General features: G+C 42.5%; 1 protein-coding gene and 1 non-coding gene across 10 annotated transcripts in view; both read left to right on the top strand.

Annotated features, from left to right (window-relative positions):
* The window catches only part of LOC122923850 (Fc receptor-like protein 5), a 159,601-nt gene that overhangs the window by 106,566 nt on the left and 27,823 nt on the right, over window positions 1–25,212 (top strand). For all 9 annotated transcript variants that reach the window (XR_006387337.1, XM_044274700.1, XM_044274741.1 and 6 more), the window contains one exon: window positions 16,138–16,428. Coding sequence is in view for 8 of the 9 variants with exons in the window: in XM_044274700.1 (XP_044130635.1) it covers window positions 16,138–16,428 (291 nt within the window). In the remaining variant the exon portion in view is untranslated. The remainder of the gene's footprint in view (window positions 1–16,137; window positions 16,429–25,212) is intronic.
* Window positions 14,155–14,224, top strand: LOC122925291. The gene has a single exon (XR_006387602.1). It is a non-coding gene; the product is annotated as a small nucleolar RNA U6-53/MBII-28 (small nucleolar RNA).

Genomic DNA, 25,212 nt, shown 5'->3' with positions numbered 1-25,212 from the left:
GAAGCAACCTCCTGAGCCATGCCAAAAACAGAAGCTATATAGGCCTAAGTGGCCACACCCACCAGTCAGACACACCCAGTGAAGAGAGTTAACCCTTCCAGCACCACAGGAAAGGGAAAAACACCAACTTAAAGGAACCGTGTCCAAACACAACAATCACACTGTGGTTGTTACCACTGGCAACGACATGGGTGGCAATCGTGTCCTGGGAGTCAGCCCAAAGGCCGGGACACTGCCACCACATGTACACATCACCAAACGTTGCCACGGGCAACCACAGTGCAGGAAAGGTGTCAGTGCACACCACACAATACACAGAGGGCACACAGACAAACATCGGTGCATCCATACACGCACACAGACTCCAAAGGGACCGCACACACACACCTGTTGTCCACGGCAACCGCACCCAAGACAAGAAACATCATGCCTCAAGCTGCGGTTGAAACAACAACCCAAACCGCGGGCAACAGTATGCGGCTCCCAAGGAGTCACGGCCAAAACCGTGGCCGCGACATCATGTCCCAGTAATACAAGCACTCCCCCCCCTCATGTGCCAGTAATAAAAGCACTCCCCCCATCATGTGCCAGTGATAAAAGCACTCCCCAATCATGTGCTAGTAATAAAAGCACTCCCTCCATCATGTGCTAGTAATAAAAGCACTCCCTCCATCATGTGCCAGTAATAAAAGCACTCTCCCCATCATGTGCCAGTAGTAACAGCTCCCCAATGTGCCAGTAATAACAGCCCCCATCATGTGCCAGTAATAACAGCCCCCCCAATGTGCCAGTAATAACAGCCCCCCCAATGTGCCAGTAATAACAGCCCCCCATCATGTGCCAGTAATAACAGCCCCCCAATGTGCCAGTAATAACAGCCCCCCAATGTGCCAGTAATAACAGCCCCCCCCAATGTGCCAGTAAAAGTATTGTATATATAAAAAAATAAAAAGCACTTATACCTCTATGTCAGCGATGCGATGCACAAAGAAAATCCCAGCAATCGTGTCTTCAATCGTATGGTGTTTATTTAATCAAATCAGAAATGTCCACAATCCTGGATGCGTTTTGGCTAGCATGCCTTCAGCAACAGGTACAGATACATAGAATGACCAATTATATATAATGGGATAAACTCCTCCCCTTGTTACATCATCACCAACTCCCTTCACCTGCACAGGTGGTGGGAGGGGTGTATGATTAACAAAAATACGCCCATCAATAAATCACTATAGCTGAGTATGTGTCTCAGATTACACTTCACAACCACAAATATGCAGAAAAAACCTCCAAATCATATATATATATATATATATATATATATATATATATCCATCACAAAACTTATTTCATATTTCCAGGTATATAAGATCCCTCACTGAATATTAGATGTCTGAAAAATAAAAATGTATATATAATTAACATATCAAATATGCATGATCTCATAATCTCTATTGAGGCCTCTCGGATGCAGAGTATCCAATGTATGGATCCAATAAGCCTCTCTGCGCAATAACAGCTTCTTCAAATCTCCTCCTCTCCTAGGTCTTTTGACCTGTTCCAATACTTGGAACCTCAATTGAGCAATCCCATGTTTGCACTGTTCAAAATGGAATGGGATAGGCAACATTAAATTCTTAGTACGAATAGTAGATTTATGTTTCCCAATACGATCCCGTTTGTGTGGTCTCTCCAATATTTAATAAGCCACAGGGACATTTTATCAAATAAATCACATTAGTGGATTCACATGTGAAAAAAACTTCAATTGAAAAGGGGCGCCCACTATGGGGATGATAAAATGTGGAACCTCTGATTATATGGGAACATTGAGAACAGTGCAAACATAAGAATTATTACCTACAACGGCGGGGGACCGCGATGGGGTCAAATGTGGCCCCGCCCTATGCAAATGTGTATATATATATATATATATATATACACACACGTCACAATTTGAGGAATGTTATATACCTGTAATTTGAGGAATTACAGGTATATAACACAGTTTGGTATTTAAAAAATGTCCTTGTTTGGAAGAGATTTATTGATGACATTTTCTGCATATGGGCGGGGTCACAAGAGACCCTATTGACCTTCCTCGATCACTTGAACCATGCATATGAGGGGTTAAAATTTACTTTGGTTCAGGATAATGAGAAAGTTAGTTTTCTGGATACGATGGTGATAAAGGATCAACATGGCAGGCTATCTACAGACCTGTTTAGAAATGATACGGACAGGAACAGCATTCTCCATTTCACAAGCTCTCACCCACCAGCATTAAAAAGAGCTATCCCAAAATCCCAATATCAGCGAGTGCAACGTATTGTATCTGATCCTGACATGCAGGGTTATCCCCATTCAATCCTGAGTCAAACCAAAACACAACTCATTGAATCTGATAAACCATCTAGAAGTACATCATCTAGGGTAGCACTAGTACATACGTTTCATCCCTATAATCAGAAATTGGATAATATTATTCGGAAACATTGTCCTCTGTTGCAGAAGGTTTATCCTACTATAGAGGAGTTTAAAAATTCTCCATTAATATGCAATAGGAAAAATTCTAGTTATAGGGACAAACTGGTACATTCTGATATTGGAAGTACAAAGAAGACTTTGAAACAATCGGTGTTAGCGACTCAACGTAAGGGCACGTTTCCATGTTTGCACTGTTCTCAATGTTCCCATATAATCAGAGGTTCCACATTTTATCATCCCCATAGGGGGTGCCCCTTTTCAATTGAAGGTTTTTTCACATGTGAATCCACTAATGTGATTTATTTGATAAAATGTCCCTGTGGCTTATTAAATATTGGAGAGACCACACAAACGATTAGGGATCGTTTTGGGAAACATAAATCTACTATTCGTACTAAGAATTTAATGTTACCTATCCCATTCCATTTTGAACAGTGCAAACATGGGATTGCTCAATTGAGGTTCCAAGTATTGGAACAGGTCAAAAGACCTAGGAGAGGAGGAGATTTGAAGAAGCTGTTATTGCGCAGAGAGGCTTATTGGATCCATACATTGGATACTCTGCATCCTAGAGGCCTCAATAGAGATTATGAGATCATGAATATTTGATATGTTAATTATATATATATGATTTGGAGGTTTTTTCTGCATATATGTGGTTGTGAAGTGTAATCTGAGACACATACCCAGCTATAGTGATTTATTGATGGGTGTATTTTTGTTAATCATACACCCCTCCCACCACCTGTGCAGGTGAGGGGAGTTGGTGATGATGTCACAAGGGGGGGAGTTTATCCCATTATATATAATTGGTCATTCTATGTATCTGTACCTGTTGATGAAGGCATGCTAGCCAAAACGCATCCAGGATTGTGGACATTTCTGATTTGATTAAATAAACACCATACGATTGAAGACACGATTGCTGGGATTTTCTTTGAATATCTGTGGAGACTACTTCCTATTCCGTGCAACGTGCAAACAGAGTGAGTGCCGACTGTTTTTTCTAGCGATGCGATGCAGGCCTCTTCTGGACTGTGTCCTGCGCTGTACGGCTCAGGCACTGCGCCGGCCTCTGATAGGCTGCAGATACTAGATCGGCAGCCTATCAGAGGAAGGGAAAGTGACACGCCTCTCCCTCCCCCACCGCAGCACAGCCATCTGTATCGCTGTCCTGAGGACAGTGATACAGATGACTATGGAGATGAGCGCTTCCACAATGGAAGCGCTCATCTCTCTGTGCCCTGCCGCCGCCCCCCACTTCTGAGCAGGGCCGTGCTTGGATCCGCCAATGTTAACATCACAGGTGTCTTCAAACTTGTAATCAGTCAGTCTGCCTCTTTGAAGGGTGAAAGTTGTCTCAGGAGATTGGAACAAAAATTATAGACAAACATGTCAAGGGTAAAGGCTATAAGACCATCTCCAAACAGATGTTACTAACAGCTGCACATATTATTCAGAAGTTTAAGGTCTACAGGGTTGTAGCCAACCTCCTTGGAAGTGTTTTTAATCTGTGCAGAGTACAACGAAATCTCAAGACTATCAAGACATTCTGGAGCAAAATGTGCCGCCCAGTGTCAGAAAGCTTTGTCTTAGTCGCAGGTCATGGGTCCTCAAACAGCATTTTGTCTAAATATTTCATAAAAGTCCCCCCTTTGGAGACTTGATTGTAGACTTTCTCCTGCCTAGCGAATCCCCTGGGCAAACCCTTCGTATCCTCTTCACCCGCAGTGGCAACAACCTACCCCTTCTAGGTAGGCTCCCGGTTGCTCGGACTTGTGATAATACCCTGGGATTCATCTCACCCTATCTCTACACGGCATCATAGCGAGGAGGGGGAACCGAAGTGAATGGAGTTCCCTTTTGTTCTTCCTCATCGTAGAGAAGCATTATAGGTTGCTCATCAGTTTTCTTCATTCTTTTTAAAAGGCGGATCACACAAGTAAGAACAAGCTTAATTACTATATATATCACTAATAGTATTAGGGCTACCTGTAATATTTCTTGGACAATTCCCATGAGCCAACCCCCAATACCTTTAAACCAGTTGGCGGGGTTAAGGAAGGAGAAGGTATCAGACCACCATGTATCTTTATCAGCTTTATGTGCGTCCAGCCATTTATCTCTTAGATCCGCCAATTTCTCTAGACCCACCTTAACATGCAAATTACCCTGCGGGTCTATGTAATGGCAACAAGCGGGACCTCCATCTTTGGCTGTAACTTAGTCTAGAACTAATGTGTGCTGGTTATTGACAACGATCAACTGGTTCTGCACGATGTTCAAAGTATTCATTAGTCTCATCACTTCCCATATTTGATCATCTAGATAATCAGTTGCTACCACCAAATTATTCTACATCTGCACTATTATGGGATATATGAAAAGGGTACTGAGAACGTTATTGGGAATGCTCATTTCTACAACATGTGGCTTGCTATTTGGTCTGGGTGTGTTATCTTTGGCCCTACGGTACAGGTTGTGTTTAGGAATAGCAGTTATGTCAATTTTAGAGTGTGGTACTATAAAGGCGGCAGGAGTAAGACTGGCAATGGTGCACAGTCCTGTGACATTTTCTGATAACCATTTGTACGCTTTGTGTCCACAAACTAAGTATATGTCCTCTGGAACTGCCACTGCTGTGCTAATGAATAATTGGGTAATTCATTTGGCTAATTTTATTCCTTTTGCCAACTCATATCCTTTTAACTGACCTTCGATGTTGTTAGCTAATATGCCTGTCAGGAGATCCTTGTACAGTACAGTTGTTACAGGGTAGGCCTTTTTCATTAACGGCATCTACACCAAAACACAGCACATGGCTGTCTGTTTTTGAGTCATTGCAACCTGAGTGTATGTGTGGACTAAATGTCATGTCTTTGGTTTGTACTTGGAGACAATAACAGTGTGTCCAGCTAGGAAAACATGTGACTTTAGCCCAGTATTCCTCTTGCCAGGGGGTAGAGCTATAATCTATCGAGGGTCCTGATCTGTTTATCATGAGCTATGGGGCATCTGTCCACCCTGCGACAGGCAAGGACACTTCCCGGTCCTTATCTTTACTGGACTTAACTCTGTATATGGGTCAAAGTCATGATAAGTAGGTGGATCTTCATGGCTTATTGTTCCGGGGTCGTCAGGTGGCCTTTATTCTTTTACAATGTGAGGCGTGGATCCAAGTAGGCCTCCCATCGAGTTTCACGGAAGTTGGGGTAGTCAACACACACAGTGCCCACACACAGTGCCCCGACACTTTAAAATGGCACCTCCACAGCAGCCAATCGCCTTATCTTGACCTTCACAGCAGCCTGCCCCTTTAACATTGAGTTTTATAGCACCCCACTCCCTTGACAATGACCTCCTCAGGGGCCCGCCCCCTTAACAGTGACCTCCACAGTACCCCGCTCCCTTAAAAGTGACCTCACAGTACCCTGCTGCCTTAACAGTGACCCCCACAGCAGTTTCCCTTTTAATAGTGGCCCCTTCCCCCTTAACAGTGACCTCCACAGCGCACTGGCCCTTTAATGCTAGGGCTACACAACGACATGTGTCGTGCGACATTTTGTCTGAACAATTTTAATAATTATAGTCTATGGTGTCGCACTGCGACATGTGACATGCTGCGACACGACCGTCACAAAAAATCCATCCAAGATGGATTTTTCTGTGACGGTCGTGTCGCAGTCACAGCATGTCACATGTCGTGCGACACATGTAGCAGTGTAGTTGTGCCCTATGTGTCGTGCGACTAATTGTCACGTGACACATGTCGTCGTGTAGCCCTAGCCTAAAGATGACCTACAGAAGTGAAGAAAAATGGCTGGGTTGTTATGGAAACCTGGAGTAAAACTGTGTGTATGTGAAGACTAAGGGCCTGCGAGCTTCTATTGGCTGATAAGGGACATGTGACCGTGTGTATGGCAGTTGGGATATAAAGAGAAAGAGTTGCAGGCTTGAATTGGCTAATGCAGGTAATTTTTGGGGAATATCTCAGGAACGGTACATCCTAGAGAGCTGAGACCTGGTCTAAAACCTTCCCAGACACTTGATGTACCTGTGTGCCAAATTTGGCGAAGATCTGTCCAGTCGTTTTGTCCGCATAAAGAACAGACAGACGTCAGGACAGACAGAAACTCATTGTGTACCGGCATGTTACCTCCACAGTATTATTTCCCAGATAGTAAGTGATATGTGTACCAAGTTTAGTAGAAATTGATCAATGAGTTTTTGAGTTAGAGCAATATGTGTGTAGCAAAAACAGTTGAAGTATACAAACTCCATGCACCTGCTGTGTAGGGGCGTATGACTCCCACAAGATTTCTTTTCAGGTAGCAAGGGATATGTATACCAAGTTTAGTTGAAATCGATGGTTGCATTTTTGAGTGATCGCGGAACATACATACATACACACACACATAGCATATTTTTCGCCCTATAAGACGCACCAGCGCATAAGACGACCCTAGGTTTTAGAGGAGGACAATAAGAAAAAAATATTTTTCATTGCACCTCAGGTCATACCACCAATCAGACCCCCAATGTTAATCAGACCTCAGCTGACAGCCCCAATCAGACCTCCAATGTAAATGACCCCCAATCAGTCCTCAGATAAGAGTCCCATGCCTTTCATCGGCCCCCCATGCCTCTCATCAGCCCCTAGGCCTCTCATTAGCCCCCATATCAGTCCTTATGCCTCTCATCAGCCCCCATTATCATCCCTTATGCCTCTTATTAGCCCCCATATCAACCCTTATGCCCTTCATCAGCCCCCATTATCAGCCCTTATACCTCTCATCACCCCCATTGCCTCAGATTAGCGCCAAGCTCCTGGATGCTGCTGCCGCTCCTCACCATCCGCAATCTTCTTCCTCTTGCTGTCAGCTGTGCTGTGAACTGGCGCGCACAGCATGAGGTCACAGAACGCCCTCACGCTGTGTGCAGCCACTGCACAGCCGACAGCTGAGGACCAGGAAGCGGTGAGTAAAGAGCCTTCACCGCTTCTTGGACCTCCGGTACAAATGAGCGCTTCCATAATGGAAGTGCTCATTAGTATTCGCCCCATGGGGCATTTTTCCCCCCACTTTTAGGGGGAAATGCGTCTTATGAGGCGAAAAATACGATATATACGTCCTTATATATATACACACAGTTCTGATCAAAAGTTTAAGACCTCTTGAAAAATTGCAAAAAATCTTATTTAGCATGGCTGGATCTTAACAAGGTTCCAAGTAGAGCTTCAACATACAACAAGAAGAAATGGGAGTGAGACAAAACATTTGAGCATTCAATTTAATGAAAACAACAAGTAAACTGAGCAGGTAACGGTAGTAGGGCACACCAGACACTTAATGCCACACGGAGGGTTAATTTACACGTTATTTATTAGAAATAGTAACATATGATAATTAAAACATATTTAAAATACTAAAAAGAAACTTAAAACATATAATGTCCTTAAATGTATCCAGTGGTGAATAAATGAAATGTTGTAACAAAAGGTAGTCTTTCTTGAGAGTTTTATAAACTCGCTCCTTGTTGTGACCGGAGTCAAGGAATTAGTCAGGTAGGATCGTTGAGAGGGTAATCCCTCAGATGGTGTAACAATACCGCTAGGTTTTTTAGTTGCCTGCTTACAAAATAGACCGGAATGGTTTACTCACTGTTTCAGTTGATACCAGACTTATTAACCTCACTCGTGGCGTCCCACGTGCAGTGAAGATGATGTTGGCAGTGATACAATGCGGTTTGGCTTGTTGCGGTAAAAGTTGGAAGATTTTCGGGATCCTCGGTGGTCAGGTGTCAATGCGTTATTTTTTAGATGGTCTGGTCACTCTTATCTTCAATACAGTTATAGTCCAGATTTGCAGAGTTACACCAGATTACCGATCTCAGCAGCAAGTATCCAGCTTTCCTGGGTATCAGAGTGAAAGAGCACCGATCCCTCTCTTCAAGCGCTTTTTATCCTCGAATGCCGTGTTTGTTTCTCATGGGATTATGTTACCATACGCGTTTCGGAGCTTATTCCAGCTCCTTCTTCAGTGGTTAAATTTCCCATGGGAATGAACTGTCTTTATATACCTGAACAGGTGTGGTTTAGAAACAATTTGTTACGGCTGTGTATCGGAAGTGACGTATACTCCTTTTCAACCTTCATGATGACACAATCTGTTTTTTTGTTTGTTTAAAAACATTTATTTATCTAATTAAAAATAAATTAAATCCCTATAGCTACATATGTTATCATTACATATATTTATAACTAGAGTTCCAGTTTTATTCTATCGGAGATATGGATCGTAACTGCATATAGTTATATCTCTGAGTATCTCCGTGTGAGCAGACTCAGAGTTATATGTTAATTAAATGATCAAGACTGAGGATGTATATATATATATATATATATATATATATATGTACACATCCTATTCCCAGTGTCATAGATCTGCGGTTTTGTTAATTTCACTGTGTTTTCATTATTATTTCTCTGCCTCTATTATTATTATTATTATTATTACCATCCATATTGATGTAAAACAACGATAGAGGCTGAGGACACGTATAATGAAAAATATATATAAAAAATATAAATAAGTCGGCTGTTACAGACAAACCTAATGTACGTATTGAGGGAATTTGTTTTCCCTCTGTTTGTTCTTAAACTTCATCATATAGCAATAAGATGATAAAATTTCTCCATATAATAATAAAATAGTGGAATAAAAATTTCTCTATATAGTAATGAAATTCGGAATGGAATACTGAGGACGCAGATGGGAATGTACTCCATTCCGAATTTCATTACTATATAGAGAAATTTTTATTCCACTATTTTATTATTATATGGAGAAATTTTATTTTTATTATATTACTTTTTTATTATTATATGGAGAAATTTTATCATCTTATTGCTATATGATGAAGTTTAAGAACAAACAGAGGGAAAACAAATTCCCTCAATACGTACATTAGGTTTGTCTGTAACAGCCGACTTATTTATATTTTTTTATATATATTTTTTAGATATATCTTATATTTGTATGATCATATGGAATTAATGTACAGATATCGAACCCAGTAATAATGATATAGACAGAGAAGTATATTAGAATGAAAACGTTTTTTTAAAAAACCGTAGATGTAATACATTGAGAATAACATATCATCATACGTGTCCTCAGCCTCTATCGTTTTTTTTACATCAATATGGATGGTAATAATAATAGAGGCAGAGAAATAATAATGAAAACACAGTGAAATTAACAAAACCGCAGATATATGACACTGGGAATAGGATGTCATTATATACACTAAGTGCAGAATTATTAGGCAAATGAGTATTTTGACCACATCATCCTCTTTATGCATGTTGTCTTACTCCAAGCTGTATAGGCTCGAAAGCCTACTACCAATTAAGCATATTAGGTGATGTGCATCTCTGTAATGAGAAGGGGTGTGGTCTAATGACATCAACACCCTATATCAGGTGTGCATAATTATTAGGCAACTTCCTTTCCTTTGGCAAAATGGGTCAAAAGAAGGACTTGACAGGCTCAGAAAAGTCATCGAACAATCAAGCGTTTCATTCAAAATAGTCAACAGGGTCGCAAGAAGCGTGTGGAAAAACCAAGGCGCAAAATAACTGCCCATGAACTGAGAAAAGTCAAGCGTGCAGCTGCCAAGATGCCACTTGCCACCAGTTTGGCCATATTTCAGAGCTGCAACATCACTGGAGTGCCCAAAAGCACAAGGTGTGCAATACTCAGAGACATGGCCAAGGTAAGAAAGGCTGAAAGACGACCACCACTGAACAAGACACACAAGCTGAAACGTCAAGACTGGGCCAAGAAATATCTCAAGACTGATTTTTCTAAGGTTTTATGGACTGATGAAATGAGAGTGAGTCTTGATGGGCCAGATGGCTGGATTGGTAAAGGGCAGAGAGCTCCAGTCCGACTCAGACGCCAGCAAGGTGGAGGTGGAGTACTGGTTTGGGCTGGTATCATCAAAGATGAGCTTGTGGGGCTTTTTTGGGTTGAGGATGGAGTCAAGCTCAACTCCCAGTCCTACTGCCAGTTTCTGGAAGACACCTTCTTCAAGCAGTGGTACAGGAAGAAGTCTGCAAGGTAAGAAAAACATGATTTTCATGCAGGACAATGCTCCATCACACGCGTCTAAGTACTCCACAACGTCGCTGGCAAGAAAGGGTATAAAAGAAGAAAATCTAATGACATGGCCTCCTTGTTCACCTGATCTGAACCCCATTGAGAACCTCTGGTCCATCATCAAATGTGAGATTTACAAGGAGGGAAAACAGTACACCTCTCTGAACAGTGTCTGGGAGGCTGTGGTTGCTGCTGCACGCAATGTTGATGGTGAACAGATCAAAACACTGACAGAATCCATGGATGGCAGGCTTTTGAGTGTCCTTGCAAAGAAAGGTGGCTATATTGGTCATCGATTTGTTTTTGTTTTGTTTTTGAATGTCAGAAATGTATATTTGTGAATGTTGAGATGTTATATTGGTTTCACTGGTAAAAATAAATAATTTAAATGGGTATATATTTGTTTTTTGTTAAGTTGCCTAATAATTATGTACAGTAATAGTCACCTGCACACACAGATATCCCCCTAAATCAGCTAAAACTAAAAACAAACTAAAAACTACTTCCAAAAATATTCAGCTTTGATATTAATGAGTTTTTTGGGTTCATTGAGAACATGGTTGTTCAATAATAAAATTTATCCTCAAAAATACAACTTGCCTAATAATTCTGCACTCCCTGTATATACATCCTCAGTCTTGATCATTTAATTAACATATAACTCTGAGTCAGCTCACACGGAGATACTCAGAGATATAACTATATGCAGTTACGATCCATATCTCCGATATATTTATAACTAGAGTTCCAGTTTTATTCTATGTAATGATAACATATGTAGCTATAGGGATTTAATTTATTTTTAATTAGATAAATAAATGTTTTTAAACAAACAAAAAAAACAGATTGTGTCATCATGAAGGTTGAAAAGGAGTATACGTCACTTCCGATACACAGCCGTAACAAATTGTTTCTAAACCACACCTGTTCAGGTATATAAAGACAGTTCATTCCCATGGGAAATTTAACCACTGAAGAAGGAGCTGGAATAAGCTCCGAAACGCGTATGGTAACATAATCCCATGAGAAACAAACACGGCATTCGAGGATAAAAAGCGCTTGAAGAGAGGGATCGGTGCTCTTTCACTCTGATACCCAGGAAAGCTGGATACTTGCTGCTGAGATCGGTAATCTGGTGTAACTCTGCAAATCTGGACTATAACTGTATTGAAGATTAGAGTGACCAGACCATCTCAAAAATAACGCATTGACACCTGACCACCGAGGATCCCGAAAATCTTCCAACTTTTACCGCAACAAGCCAAACCGCATTGTATCACTGCCAACATCATCTTCACTGCACGTGGGACGCCACGAGTGAGGTTAATAAGTCTGGTATCAACTGAAACAGTGAGTAAACCATTCCGGTCTATTTTGTAAGCAGGCAACTAAAAAAACCTAGCGGTATTGTTACACCATCTGAGGGATTACCCTCTCAACAATCCTACCTGACTAATTCCTTGACTCCGGTCACAACAAGGAGCGAGTTTATAAAACTCTCAAGAAAGACTACCTTTTGTTACAACATTTCATTTATTCACCACTGGATACATTTAAGGACATTATATGTTAAGTTTCTTTTTAGTATTTTAAATATGTTTTAATTATCATATGTTACTACTTCTAATAAATAACGTGTAAATTAACCCTCCGTGTGGCATTAAGTGTCTGGTGTGCCCTACTACCGTTACCTGCTTTTTTAATTACTCCAGAGGACTGGGTGAATCCTCTTGCAGGTGCACCCATACCATTCTGGAGCAGATGGTGAGCCCTCTCTAAGATTTGAATTTTAACAAATAAACTGAAACAGGCTGTTTTTCAGCCTGATTCAAAACAGAAATCCAACTTCCAAACATGAACTCAGTAATGAGTAGCTCCGCCGTTATTGTTTATCACTTCCAAAATTTGTTTCTGCATGCTTGATGCAAGCGTTTCCATGAGGTGAGTGGGAACATTTCTCCAAGTGGTGAAGACGGCCGCACGAAGGCCATCTACTGTCTGGAACTGTTGTCCATTTTTGTAAACTTCCCTTGCCATCCATCCCCAAAGGTTCTCAATTGGATTTGAATCAGGGGAACACGCAGGATGGGCCAAAAGAGTGATGTTATTCTCCTAGAAGAAGTCCCTTGTCCTGCGGGCATTGTGTACTGTAGCATTGTCCTGTAGAAAAACCCAGTCATTACCACACAGACGAGTGCCCTCAGTCATGAGGAATGCTCTCTGCAAAATCTAGACATAGCCAGCGGCCGTTTGACGCCCCTGCACTTCCTGAAGCTCCATTGTTCCACTGAAGGAAAAAACACCCCAGACCATTATGGCGCCCCCTCCACTGTGGCGTGTAGAAAACATCTCAGGTAGGATCTGCTTGTCAGTAATGTTGGAACCCATCAGGACCATCAAGGTAAAAAAAAAATCTCACTAGAGAATAAAACTTTCTTCCACCTTTGAATGTCCCATGTTTGGTGCTCTCTTGAAAAGTCCAAACGAGCAGTTCTGTGCCGTTCAAGGAGACAAGGTCTTTGAAGACTTTTTTGTTTTTGAAGCCCTTCAGTCTCAGATGCCATCTGATGGTTATGGGGCTGCAGTCAGCACCAGTAAGGGCCTTAATTTGGGTTGAGGATCGTCCAGTGTCTTGACGGACAGCCAATTGGATCCTCCGGCTAAGTGCTAATGAATTTTTTTTGGGTCTTCCACTTGACTTTTTTGTTCCATAACCCTCAGGATCATTTAAGAAATTCCAAATTGACTGTCTTACTGTGTCCCACCTCAGCAGCAATGGCGTGCTGTGAGAGACCCTGCTTATGCAGTTCAACAACCCGATCACATTCAAAAAGGGAGAGTTTTTTTGCCTTTGCCATCACAACGTGTGACTACCTGACAGAAAATGACGATGAATCCACATCTTTGCACAGATTTGGCCTTTTAAAAGCATGTGGTCCTAAAATTTGGATCAGCTGAAAAACAGCCTGTTTCAGTTTAATCGTTATTTTCAATTAATTGAATGCTCAAAAAATGATTTGTCTCAATCTCATTTCTTCTTGTTGCATGTTGAAGCTCTACTTGGAACCTTGTTAAGATCCAACAATGTAAATTATAATTTTTTTGCCATTTTTCAAGTGGTCTTAAACTTTTGATCAGGACTGTATATATATATATATATATATATTTTGAAACACAATTCAATAGCAATGTCTGATTTTCATTAGCTGATTTATAGTAAATTTTTATTCATTATTACTTTTGTCAGTTTCAAGTTATTTAAGTGACCACTGAGGTTTTTTTCTTTCTTTAAAGGAAGAGTACCAACAATTTTGTCCACCGGCGTATACTCACATCATATTACAGATTATATGATACTTTGATTGTACACAGTGGGCCCTTATCGGATAGCACAGTGGCTGAGTGGTCAGGGTCGTCACCCTGCAATGCTGAGGCCATGGGTTCAAGCCCAACCACCGGCCACAGCCATTAAATGAAGGAAGGTTGTGCCCACATTGTCTGGCCTTGCCTGTGATGAGTTGCCATGCTAATACTGACACTGCAGTGACTGAGTGTAAATGACTTAACTGAGGCGGCCATGACATAGTGCCTTCATTAGGATTTCCAGTACAGGCTTTACCAGTAACTGCTGACTTTATTTTAATTGGGCAGACTAGATGGGCCAAATGGTTCTTATCTGCCAACACATTCTATGTTATTCAACTAAATATGTGACTTCGGAATTTAATTGGTCACCCAGAACTTATTTAGGGGTATCAAAGCAATGGGGGGTGAATACATTTGAACTCACAACTTTTCAGTTTGTATATATTTTTAAGTATAATTTTAATTAAAAAATTAATTCATTTAAATTTATTAAAATACTTTTGTCCAGGGACTGTCGCTAAGAACCAGAAAAAAAGTGCATTGCGCTATGCATGCCACACTCTATCCCCCACTCCCATGTGGCACATCCGATTCATAACTAAATGCCCTGCAAACACTTATCTTTCAGAAACCCAATTCTTTTTGTTACCTCTCAACCATGCATGTGTTCAGATGTCATATATGCTAAAAGTAATTTCCATAAATGCATTGGTTTGTGCATGAAATGTGGTTCCATGGACAAACTACTATGGCACTTGTATATGCTTAGAAAACAGCAGTGTTCTCCTAGTATCATCATGGATGAGTGGGCTGTCATAGATAAAAATGGAGAAAATTATCATTTTTATTATGGCTTCTAGAGATGAGCAAATTTCTTAAAAGTTTGATTTGGCTGATTCGCCAAATTTCACCCAAAAATTGGCTTTGTGATTAATTACTTTGTCACAAAGCCCATTTTTCTGTAAGTAGCCGGTGCAATGACAGGGAGCTGCGATAGTACCGCCCCCATCATTGTACTCCTCAGATGCCGCGTTCATACATGATCACGGCATCTGAGTGCAAAATTAACAATAAATAAAAAAATCTAATCAAACTTACTGCCTCCATTTGCTCGCGACGGGCCTGCCGCCACCATCTTGCTTTCAGATCTCGGCCGAAATCCTGTGCGGCACGAGATTACGTCATAATGCTGGCTGGCGTGGTGACGTATGACGTCATCATGCCGGCCGGCGTGATGATGTAATCTCGCACCGCACTGGATTTTGGCCGAGATCTTTAAGCAAAATGGAGCCTGTTTTTTTTTCTAATCCTTAACAACTCCTTTAATTAGGTGCTAAAACCAAATATAGTTTTAGAAGAGTGCTTTGTGGTGAGTGAGTCCTTTTAAATGAAAATATTTGGCTCCTACCCAAACAATTGAATATCTGTACTTATTAACCCTATGCCACATATATACACAACACATCAACAACCTGAGCAGCAGAAAGGGTGATATTCAACATGGCAATGTTACCAAGTCAGTTTACAAATGCTGCCTACTAACCATGTGTAAATACTAGCCTACTAACCAGTGGGCACCTAATTACAATCCCCCTATGTCTCAAAACAGCTTGTTCCCTGTCACACTAATTGACTCACCACTCTGACCCACTTTTTGAAGTAGCCTTCTTTCTCACACCATGTGGCTTTAGCTACACACTGCTGCCTGTTTCTTGGTACAACAGTAACATCTACTGTCATGAGTGAACTCTACAATACTCAATAATTACATATAAATAGGGTGTGACACGTCACATTTCCATATACTACAGTAGGTTAGTAGAATCAGTGTGTTTTGTATATTTGCAGTACAGTGTCCTGCAAATAAAAGGAAAATATCAACCTGCACACAGAAAGAGAAAAAAAAGACCAGATTGTCCAAGATAACATGGGTAATGCTTTGGGCATACCCCACAATTATATAAGGATTGGTTTGAGTATTCGTATCCTTACTGGTTTAGTAATATATACTGTAGCTGTAGACTCCTGTCATCATTTTTCTTAAAACAGTTGTCAAGAGTAATGTATAATTTATGTTATAAGATATATAATGGACATGTTGTATGTGTTTACTCCCAATTAGAACCATTGCCAGCTCCTATACTCACATTGGGACGCCCCATAGAAAAAGTAGAAGAGGGGTTTGTGGTAACATTAAACTGTTCTGCACCCGATGAAGATCTGCTTAGGACGTTTTACTATTTCAGCACAACAGAAGATAATCATTTGGCCAACTTGACAGGTTTTTCAACCTCTCTTGAGTTGGAAGTGGGACATATCAGCCAAATTGCCTATATCTGTGAATATGAACAGGAGCTGAAGGGAAGAACGATTAGGTCTAGAAGGAGTCAAACACTTTCCATACAGCTCTCAGGTATGTTTCCCATTTGCAATGTTACAAATTATAAACTGCGTCTTCATCTTCAAATGATTATTGGATGACTACTGTACTTCTAGGGCAGTGAAAAAAATTAACAGTGCTACTAGTACTACTTACTGTATATTGCCTATTGTAAATGGTCTGTTCACTTGGCTATGGACACTAGAAATTAGCAAAAGTTTAGAAAAATTTTGATTCGACCGATTCACCAAACTTCAACAAGAGTCGATTTGTTATTAATTAATGAGTCACGAATCGTGATAAATCAGGTATACCAAGGCCACTCTGCCTAATCATGTTCATCCCACTAGGTGGCCCAATCTCAATGTAAAGTCTTGGAAGTTAAACTGCAGGAAAAGTGCAGGGGGAGTATATCATGATGTTGTCACAGCAAGTGGGGATAAGAGAATTACCAAGTAAACAAACAGCTACAGGTAAACAGACTAGGCCCTAAAGCTAGGGAGGAGGGAATGATAAGCTCCTAACAATCCCTGAGCCTCTCCCTCACTGCTAACAGTATGAGCAAGTCCTGATGGTGAAAAAACTCATACTCTGGAACTTAAGCCCTGCTGACACTGCAGCAAACCCTAACTTAGGGAGTGGGGAATGAGACAGCGGGTACCTTCCACCGTGAAGGGACCAGCATTTCCCTGAGACCTAGAAGCAACACACGCACAAAGGAGAAAACAAGAGGACTTAGCTTGAGATGAGGGAAAAGTAGAGGATCCACAAACAACCAGTAAAGAACTCCAGAAGGAAAATATCAACCGCAAAGTCAGCAGTAAGTGGCAGATTTAAATAGAGCCTCTTAAACAGCTAACAAGCAGAACCTGTGGAGAGGTGGGATCCTGCCCACAAACAGAAAGGAAACACAAATACCTGTCAGATAGACCCACGTGCTGCAAGTCTATCCGATCTTCTCAGATCTCTTACAGGGCAGGCAGTGACACATGCAGTGGCATAGCGTGGGTTGCCAGCACCCGGGGCAAGCCTAGTATTGTGCCTTTTTATAGAATGACGCCCCACAGCATACCAAGACCAATATTATCAATAATACTATACAAGAGAAAAATACTGCAAATATCATTAACATGTATTACCAGTTCTTAATGACCTGATATTACATCATAATGATACTGCATATAATACAATATAAGACCAATATTACCAACATACAGTTACTATGTAGTGGTAGATACAGGTCATACACAAGTGAATACACAATCGGTCCAATGCAGGTAAATGCACTGTTCAGTTGACTATAACAATATGTGAAAAGGAGTGGAAAATCCCTTTCAGAACAGTCACTTGAATATGTAATATTTACCTTACCAGAAATTAGTTGTAGGACTTATTAGCATGAACTATTCTTGATCTTAAATTGTGTTGAATAAGCTAAAACCAGGACACTGTGTCAAACGCAGACAAAATAATGGAAACAGAAGGACATATCTAGACACTTTGCTAATTATCAAGATATGAACCTAGAAGGCCCAAAGCTACAATGGCTACTGGCACGTATACCATTTGCTGAAGTGAGGCAATCTTTATAACATGGCATCCTAACTAGGACACATTACGGGATCTCATAACATACGGGGTTCTCTATGGCTTTACATACCATCTTTTGCTAAGCTCTGAATAATGGACACTGATATCCAGTTTCATCTTAATCTGTTCCCATGAGTCCAGAACACAGCTCTGCACAATCCCCGACTGCGGCATAGAAAGCGTCTGTGCTTAGATTCGTACTGCCAGTTACTGCCATGGCACTGCTCTACTGTGCAACACCCTGATAACAGATGAACTCTGATCTGCCGCGGAATTGGTTTGTAGTAAAACAAGAAGCAGGCCAGAACCTACAGAAAACAAAATTATACTTGAAATCTAGTAGACAACATTATAATTAATGTTCAGTAAATTCTAAATCCACCTACCTCCATTTAAAATCGCCTGCTTTTGATTTTTGCTAATTTTTCAATAATGGTATTGAACTCTATTTTGAAATCTCGCTCAATTGAAAGCATAGCTAGGTTAGTCAGTCTTTCCTGGCTCATTGTAGATCTTAGATAGGTTTTGATTAATTTCAGTTTTAAGAAACTTCTTTCACATATGGCAGTTGAAACAGTGACAGTTAAAAAGATTATTAATGCCACATCAAAGGTAGTCAAACTCTCCTGCAGCTTCCCCCTGTAGCAAATCTAAGGGCCCTTTCACACTTGCGTTGTCCGGATCCGGCGTGTACTCCACTTGCCGGAGGTACACGCCGGATCCGGAAAAACGCAAGTGTACTGAAAGCATTTGAAGACGGATCAGTCTTCAAAATGCTTTCAGTGTTACTATGGCAGCCAGGACGCTATTAAAGTCCTGGTTGCCATAGTAGGAGCGGGGAGCGGGGGAGCGGCATACTTACAGTCCGTGCGGCTCCCGGGGCGCTCCAGAGTGACGTCAGAGTGCCCCAGGCGCATGGATGACGTGTACATGCGATCACAGTCATCCATGCGCCTGGGGCGCCCTGACGTCACTCTGGAGCGCACCGGGAGCCGCACGGACGGTAAGTATGCCGCTCCCCCGCTCCCCGCTACACTTTACCATGGCTGCCAGGACTTTAGCGTCCCGGCAGCCATGGTAACCATTGAGAAAAAGCTAAACGTCGTATCCGGCAATGCGCCGAAACGACGTTTAGCTTAAGGCCGGATCCGGATCAATGCCTTTCAATGGGCATTAATTCCGGATCCGGCCTTGCGGCAAGTGTTCCGGATTTTTGGCCGGAGCAAAAAGCGCAGCATGCTGCGGTATTTTCTCCGGCCAAAAAACGTTCCGTTCCGGAACGGAAGACATCCTGAACGGATTTCTCTCCATTCAGAATGCATGGGGATAATCCTGATCAGGATTCTTCCGGCATAGAGCCCCGACGACGGAACTCTATGCCGGATCCGGACAACGCAAGTGTGAAAGGGGCCTAAAGGGGTCCAGTTAGCAGGCTGCTCATCGGTGTTGACTTCCTTATACAAGACAATGTATTTCCGAAGGCGATTTATTTCATTGAACATAGCATAGCTGCAGCATTCAACTCTGTGTACTTAGCACATGTGTGCTGAATTTCTTCATTAATAAAATCATCTTTTTCAATATCCAGCAAAGTCTGGATTTGCAGGAATGCAAATCGCTGGTGAATCATATTCATCTGTGTTGTACGTTTAGTGATTTCTGCCTCAAGCCGATCAACTGCTTCTAGTTGTTCTATTTTTGTTTCTTGTACTAAGGTCAAGCCAGCATCGCAACTAAGGCTACTTTCACACTAGCGACAGGACGGATCCAACAGGCTGTTCACCCTGTCGGATCCGTCCTGCCGCTATTTCGCCGTGCCGCCCGACCGCCGCTCCTTCCCCCTGACAGTGCACGGCAAGAGGCCGCTGGACTAAAAAGTTGGACATGCAGTACCTTTAGTCCGGCGGCACTGCCGCGCTGCGCCGGAGCTCCGACAGGGTCAACAGCCTGTCGGATCCGTCCTGCCGCTAGTGTGAAAGTACCCTTAGCTCACTGGGCATCTTCTTACATCTTCCAACTCTTCTCTCTGCAGAAATGTTGTATTTTTGGCATATCTGCAGAGCTTTCTCAGTTGCCTCTAACACTACACACTCTCGTTTTTCCTGGCAAAATAGAACCAGTGCTTTCAGCTTTTGCACACATAGATCAAGTGCAAGTCATTTTTGCTGCAGGTAGATCTGAGCATCATTCACTTCATTTAGTACTGGGCTCCAGTGATGTTATAGTTAATCTGAGAAAGGAGCTTCTCCTTTTTGTTGACCTCGTTGGTCTCCAAATGGCAAGAGCTGGATTGACGCAGGAAGGCTTTATCAAATTCAGCCAAACTCGCTATCAACCAAACATGTCTGTCCATGCATTCAATTACTTAGCATTTGTATTGAGCTGCAGAATAAGGACTTCAGATTATTTTTAGTGCACAGTGAACTCCATGATGTCAAACACCCAAAAACCTAGGTGGTAGTCATATGAACAGAGAAATAAAATGGTCATGGTTATTAGAATGCACGTGGCATGTTGTAACGAGGAACCACTACTGCTAGAACATATCTAAGCAAACACACAGGCAAGCAGAGACATGACAGTAAGCAGAAACTGGAACAGCGGGTAAGGGATCAGTGGCAAGAAATACCTCTGGACCAAGTGCACCGGTTTTACTTGGGGCAAAACCCAGAGGGCAAAACCCAGAGGGCAAAGACACAGTAAACCCGTTCTTCACAGAGCCTCAGATGGTAGGGATGAACTTATCCGAGGCTCACTGGTTGCACCTCCAGGACGGTCCCATGCCACTTACCTGCAGAAAATGCTGGAAAAGCACCAGCAGTCAGTCTCATGGGCGAACAGATAGAGCTGCACACAAGGCCCTGAAAAATCAGACAGGAACAGAAGCAAATGTCTGGACTCCATGCAGGAAGACACATGGAAGCCTCAGACCAGAAACAGAACAAAACTAAGAAGACATAGAACTAGGCTAGGAGACCTAGCACACAGACACGACTCAGATAACCAGGCAAGGCAGGAAGACACGGTGACCTCGATGACATAGTATGTGGCCACACAAACAGGGAAGATAGCATCACCCAGGTGAGGTGCATGGCTCCTGCACCCAGCAAGGCCGGAGACAGACTGCCCCCAATCCCAGGCACACAGGTATATAAAGATCACCTAGTGACCACACCCAGACCAAGACCATTAACCCCATCAGAACCAAACAGGGAGGGGAGCCTGCATGATCACAGAAGTTAACACACAGGCTGCAGTACTGGACGTTGCCCCTGACAACCAGCATACACTGAGTCCACTGCAGCCACTACGCCAGAGCACAAACAACCCGTGTCACAGTAACCACACTGTGACACTACCAGAACCGAGACAACAGGGAGGGGAGCAAGCATACACTAGAAGCAGTTTACACACAGGCTGCAACAACTACACGTAGGCCATAGCAGCCTAGACGGAATCCCGTGTCACAGTGAACGACACTGTCACAGTGTGGAGTTAAAATCTAAAATGCTAAAATTAAAATAGGCCCTGTCTTATGGGTTGTCTCACATCAGCAAATAGCATTTATCATGTAGAGTAGAGGAAGTTACTACAAGGCACTTACTAATTTATTGTAATTGTTCATATTGCTTTCTTTGATGGCTGGATCAATTCTTCTATCACATTCTACACAGCCTGTATCCATGGTTACGAGTGGTGGTCATGCTTGCACACTATAGCGAAAAGCGCCAACTTTTCTGGTAGCTGGGACTGTGGGAGCACACATAGGCTGGCACCTTTTCCGCTGTAGAACTACGACCACCACTGATTGATTGCAGGGTGATGGTAACCATGGAAACCGGGTATAATGTGATGGTGAAATGAATCCAGCTATCAAAAGAGGTAATATGGCGACAATACATTTGTAAATGTCTTGTACTAACTTTCTATATATGATAAATGCCATTTGCTGAAGCGAGAGAACCCCTTTATTGTTTTTTGTGGGATCACTGGGGAATTTTTATTTATTTAGGTGGACATCATTTTTTGCACAATTTTTTGTCAGGGCTAAAAACGTTGAATCACACATTTTTATTTCAGGTATTTTTTCGTAATAGCATTCAACAAGCAGGAAAAACATTTTTCATTTAAAACCTTAAATTGTTTGGATATTTTCACATGTGGCAAAACAAAACTTGTGTAACTGCCTAGATGCTGTAGTTGCTATTGACCACAGCATCTGAGGTGTTAATTGACCGTTGGGTTGCTGGCATAGCTATATCTCACTATTACGTCAGCAGGCCCTGTCAGGGTGCAAGGGGGTTAATTTATCCATTGCTAATTCCCATTCATGCCTCAACCTAACCAGCACTACTGAAAGTAATACAATTAAATTGTCCTCTGAGATTCTCAGTGAGGCCTGGCTGGGGCACGGGGCCTAATGAGGACTAACAATGGATTAATACAAAGGATTATTACTGTGGGGGCCTAAGTGAAATCTGCTGCACATTAGGCTTATGGGAAAGAATATTACCAGTACTACTCACTGTGCATATTCAACCTAGGCCCCCACAATAATAATCCTCCATTATTAATCCTGGTCCAGTAATGACTTCTCCTGAGGCTGGGCTGAGACACATTCTCCCCACAAAAATTACCTCTCTGGGCAGCAAGCAATCGTTAAACTGTAGAAATACACCTACTGCTGCCCTCACTCCCTGACTGGTCTGAGTGGTGCAGCAGGCCAGGCACTGTTTAATTTAATAAAATTGTGCCTCCGCTCAGTCGCTCAGGCTGAGCCTCAGAGGGACTTAAACTTGGTCAGTGACTGTCTGGACCTGAGACTGAGAGGGCAGACCTGGCTGGCTGCAACCCTGAAGCTCACAGAGACCCAGATCAAAACCTGGTTCCAAAACAGGAGATAAAAGACCAAGAGGAAGCTGATAGCCAAGCAGCAGGTAGTGAAGTGCCATGAGAGCCAGTCCAAGCAGGACCGTGGCAGTCAGGGTGCTGGTGAAGGATGACCAGAGACAGTACTGCCTCTAGGATGCCATCTGCCAATCTCTGCTGTCTATATACCAGGGTAGGCCTGGTATATTAACAGCAGAGATGGGCAAATGGCATCCCAGAGAGGCATACTGTCTCAGTGTCCCTGGTCATCCTAAGTTCACCAACACCCTGACTGCCACCTGCTTAGCGGCCTTGGCCTGGCTCTCATGGCACTTCACTCATATATATTACCCCTTCATTAAGTGACACTGACTGTCACTCACTGTCAGTGTCGCTTTCAGGCTGCCTGTGGTGTCAAACTTGACTAGTCCTGAAGCGGCAGTTGCGCAGCCATCTTCTCCTTCTTCTTGCTTCGGCTCCGCACTGTCTTTCCCGCCTGGAGCCTATCAGTGTGAAGTGCCGTACCGCCATGCACGCCCCGGTGATCAGGGCGCGCGCTAAACCGCTCCTCACTCTGCTCTGCGGCGCTGTGCAGTGCAGCAGAGGCAGAGGGAAAATGAAAAAACACTGTGATTTAAGATTTTTTTGTGCCAGCGGCCAGTGCCCCCTGCAGACTGGCACATGGGGGACGCCCCCCCCCCCCCCCCTAAGCCATTGGATACGTGCATTACGATCTAGTGCTCCCACATTTATAGTTAATCCATTTGGTAGGTACTGTGACGTCAGTATTACAGGTGTAATTTATCGCCATCTACATTCACTGTGCATAGCTAATGTCTTCTGGTAAACAAAAAGAAAAGCATACAGCACCCTTCAGTAAAGAAAAAAGGTTGTTTCTGGGCCATGCCAACTAAGCGTGGTGTCAGAGGAACCCACCGATTCCTGGCTGTGTGTATCTGTTGTCACTTGATGATGTGGAAGAGCGAGACAACCAGTTCAGCTGGATTGTAAGTCAAAATATGACCACTGGATGACACCGTCATCTCCAGCATGTTGCTGTGGCTGCTATCAGGGCCGGACTGGGGATAAAAACCAGCCCTGGAAAAAGTTGCATACCAGCCCCACAGCATTGCGTCATTATTTACTTGTTTATAAAAGGGGAAAGCATTCATTTTAAAACACGTGTGTAAACACGAATATGAACTTTGCCCCACAATAGCTCTTTTGTAGAACCCCCATTGTTCATATTATCACCGTAGACCAGCTTTTCCCTACCAGGATGCTTCCAGCTGTTGCAAAACTACAACTCTCAGCATGCCCATACAGCGTTTGGCTGTCAGGGCATGTTGGGAAATGTAGTTTTGCAACAGCTGGAGGCATCCTGGTAGGGAAACACTACAGTAGACCATTATCCCATCCAATTGGGTCAGAACTAAGAATAATCAAAGAACTTTACTTTAAAGTAGAGGTGGGACAAATCCAATTTTTTCGAATCCGATTTTGAATCCTATACATAAGAATTGTGTGAACGGTGTAAGAAACAAAGTGATCCAAACTCAATATTCTTTTAATATGTAAAAATAAAGAGTCCTTTTTTAACAAAGTATTCGGATTTGGATTCGAAAAAAATTGGAAATACATGGTAATGCAGCGCCCCATACCTCTTACATCCAGGGTAATACAACGCACATACAGTAAAGACCAAAAATTTGGAAACATCTTCTCATTCAAAGAGTTTTCTTTATTTTCATGACTAGGAAAATTGTAGATTCACACTGAAGGCATCAAAACTATGAATTAACACATGTGGAATTATATACATAACAAAAAAGTGTGAAACAACTAAAAATATGTCATATTCTAGGTTCTTCAAAGTAGCCACCTTTTGCTTTGATTACTGCTTTGCACACTCTTGGCATTCTCTTGATGAGCTTCAAGAGGTAGTCACCTGAAATGGTCTTCCAACAGTCTTGAAGGAGTTCCCAGAGATGCTTAGCACTTGTTGGCCCTTTTGCCTTCACTCTGCGGTCCAGCTCACCCCAAACCATCTTGATTGGGTTCAGGTCCGGTGACTGTGAGGCCAGGTCATCTGGCGCAGCACCCCATGTCATGGTCTTACCTCCTTGCTGTTCCCTTCGTTTGACATGTGCTGGCGGCCATCTTGGTTTCTGGGTTTTCTTGTAGCCTCCCACCCTGCGGCTCCTCCTTCCCACTGGGAGGAGCTGGATGCCTAGCTCATATATATAGGAGGTCTGTGGCTTCAGTTCCTTGCTTGGTCCTCCTGTGTTCACATGCTTCAAGACTGCTGCTGCTTCTGGTTCCTGATCCTGGCCTCGTCTGACTACCCCGTTGGTTCCT

Source organism: Bufo gargarizans, chromosome 1 (assembly GCF_014858855.1).
Source record: "Bufo gargarizans isolate SCDJY-AF-19 chromosome 1, ASM1485885v1, whole genome shotgun sequence".
NCBI lineage: Eukaryota > Metazoa > Chordata > Amphibia > Anura > Bufonidae > Bufo > Bufo gargarizans.
The sequence above is the reverse complement of the archived record's forward strand: the minus strand, read 5'-3'. Positions and strand labels throughout refer to the sequence as shown.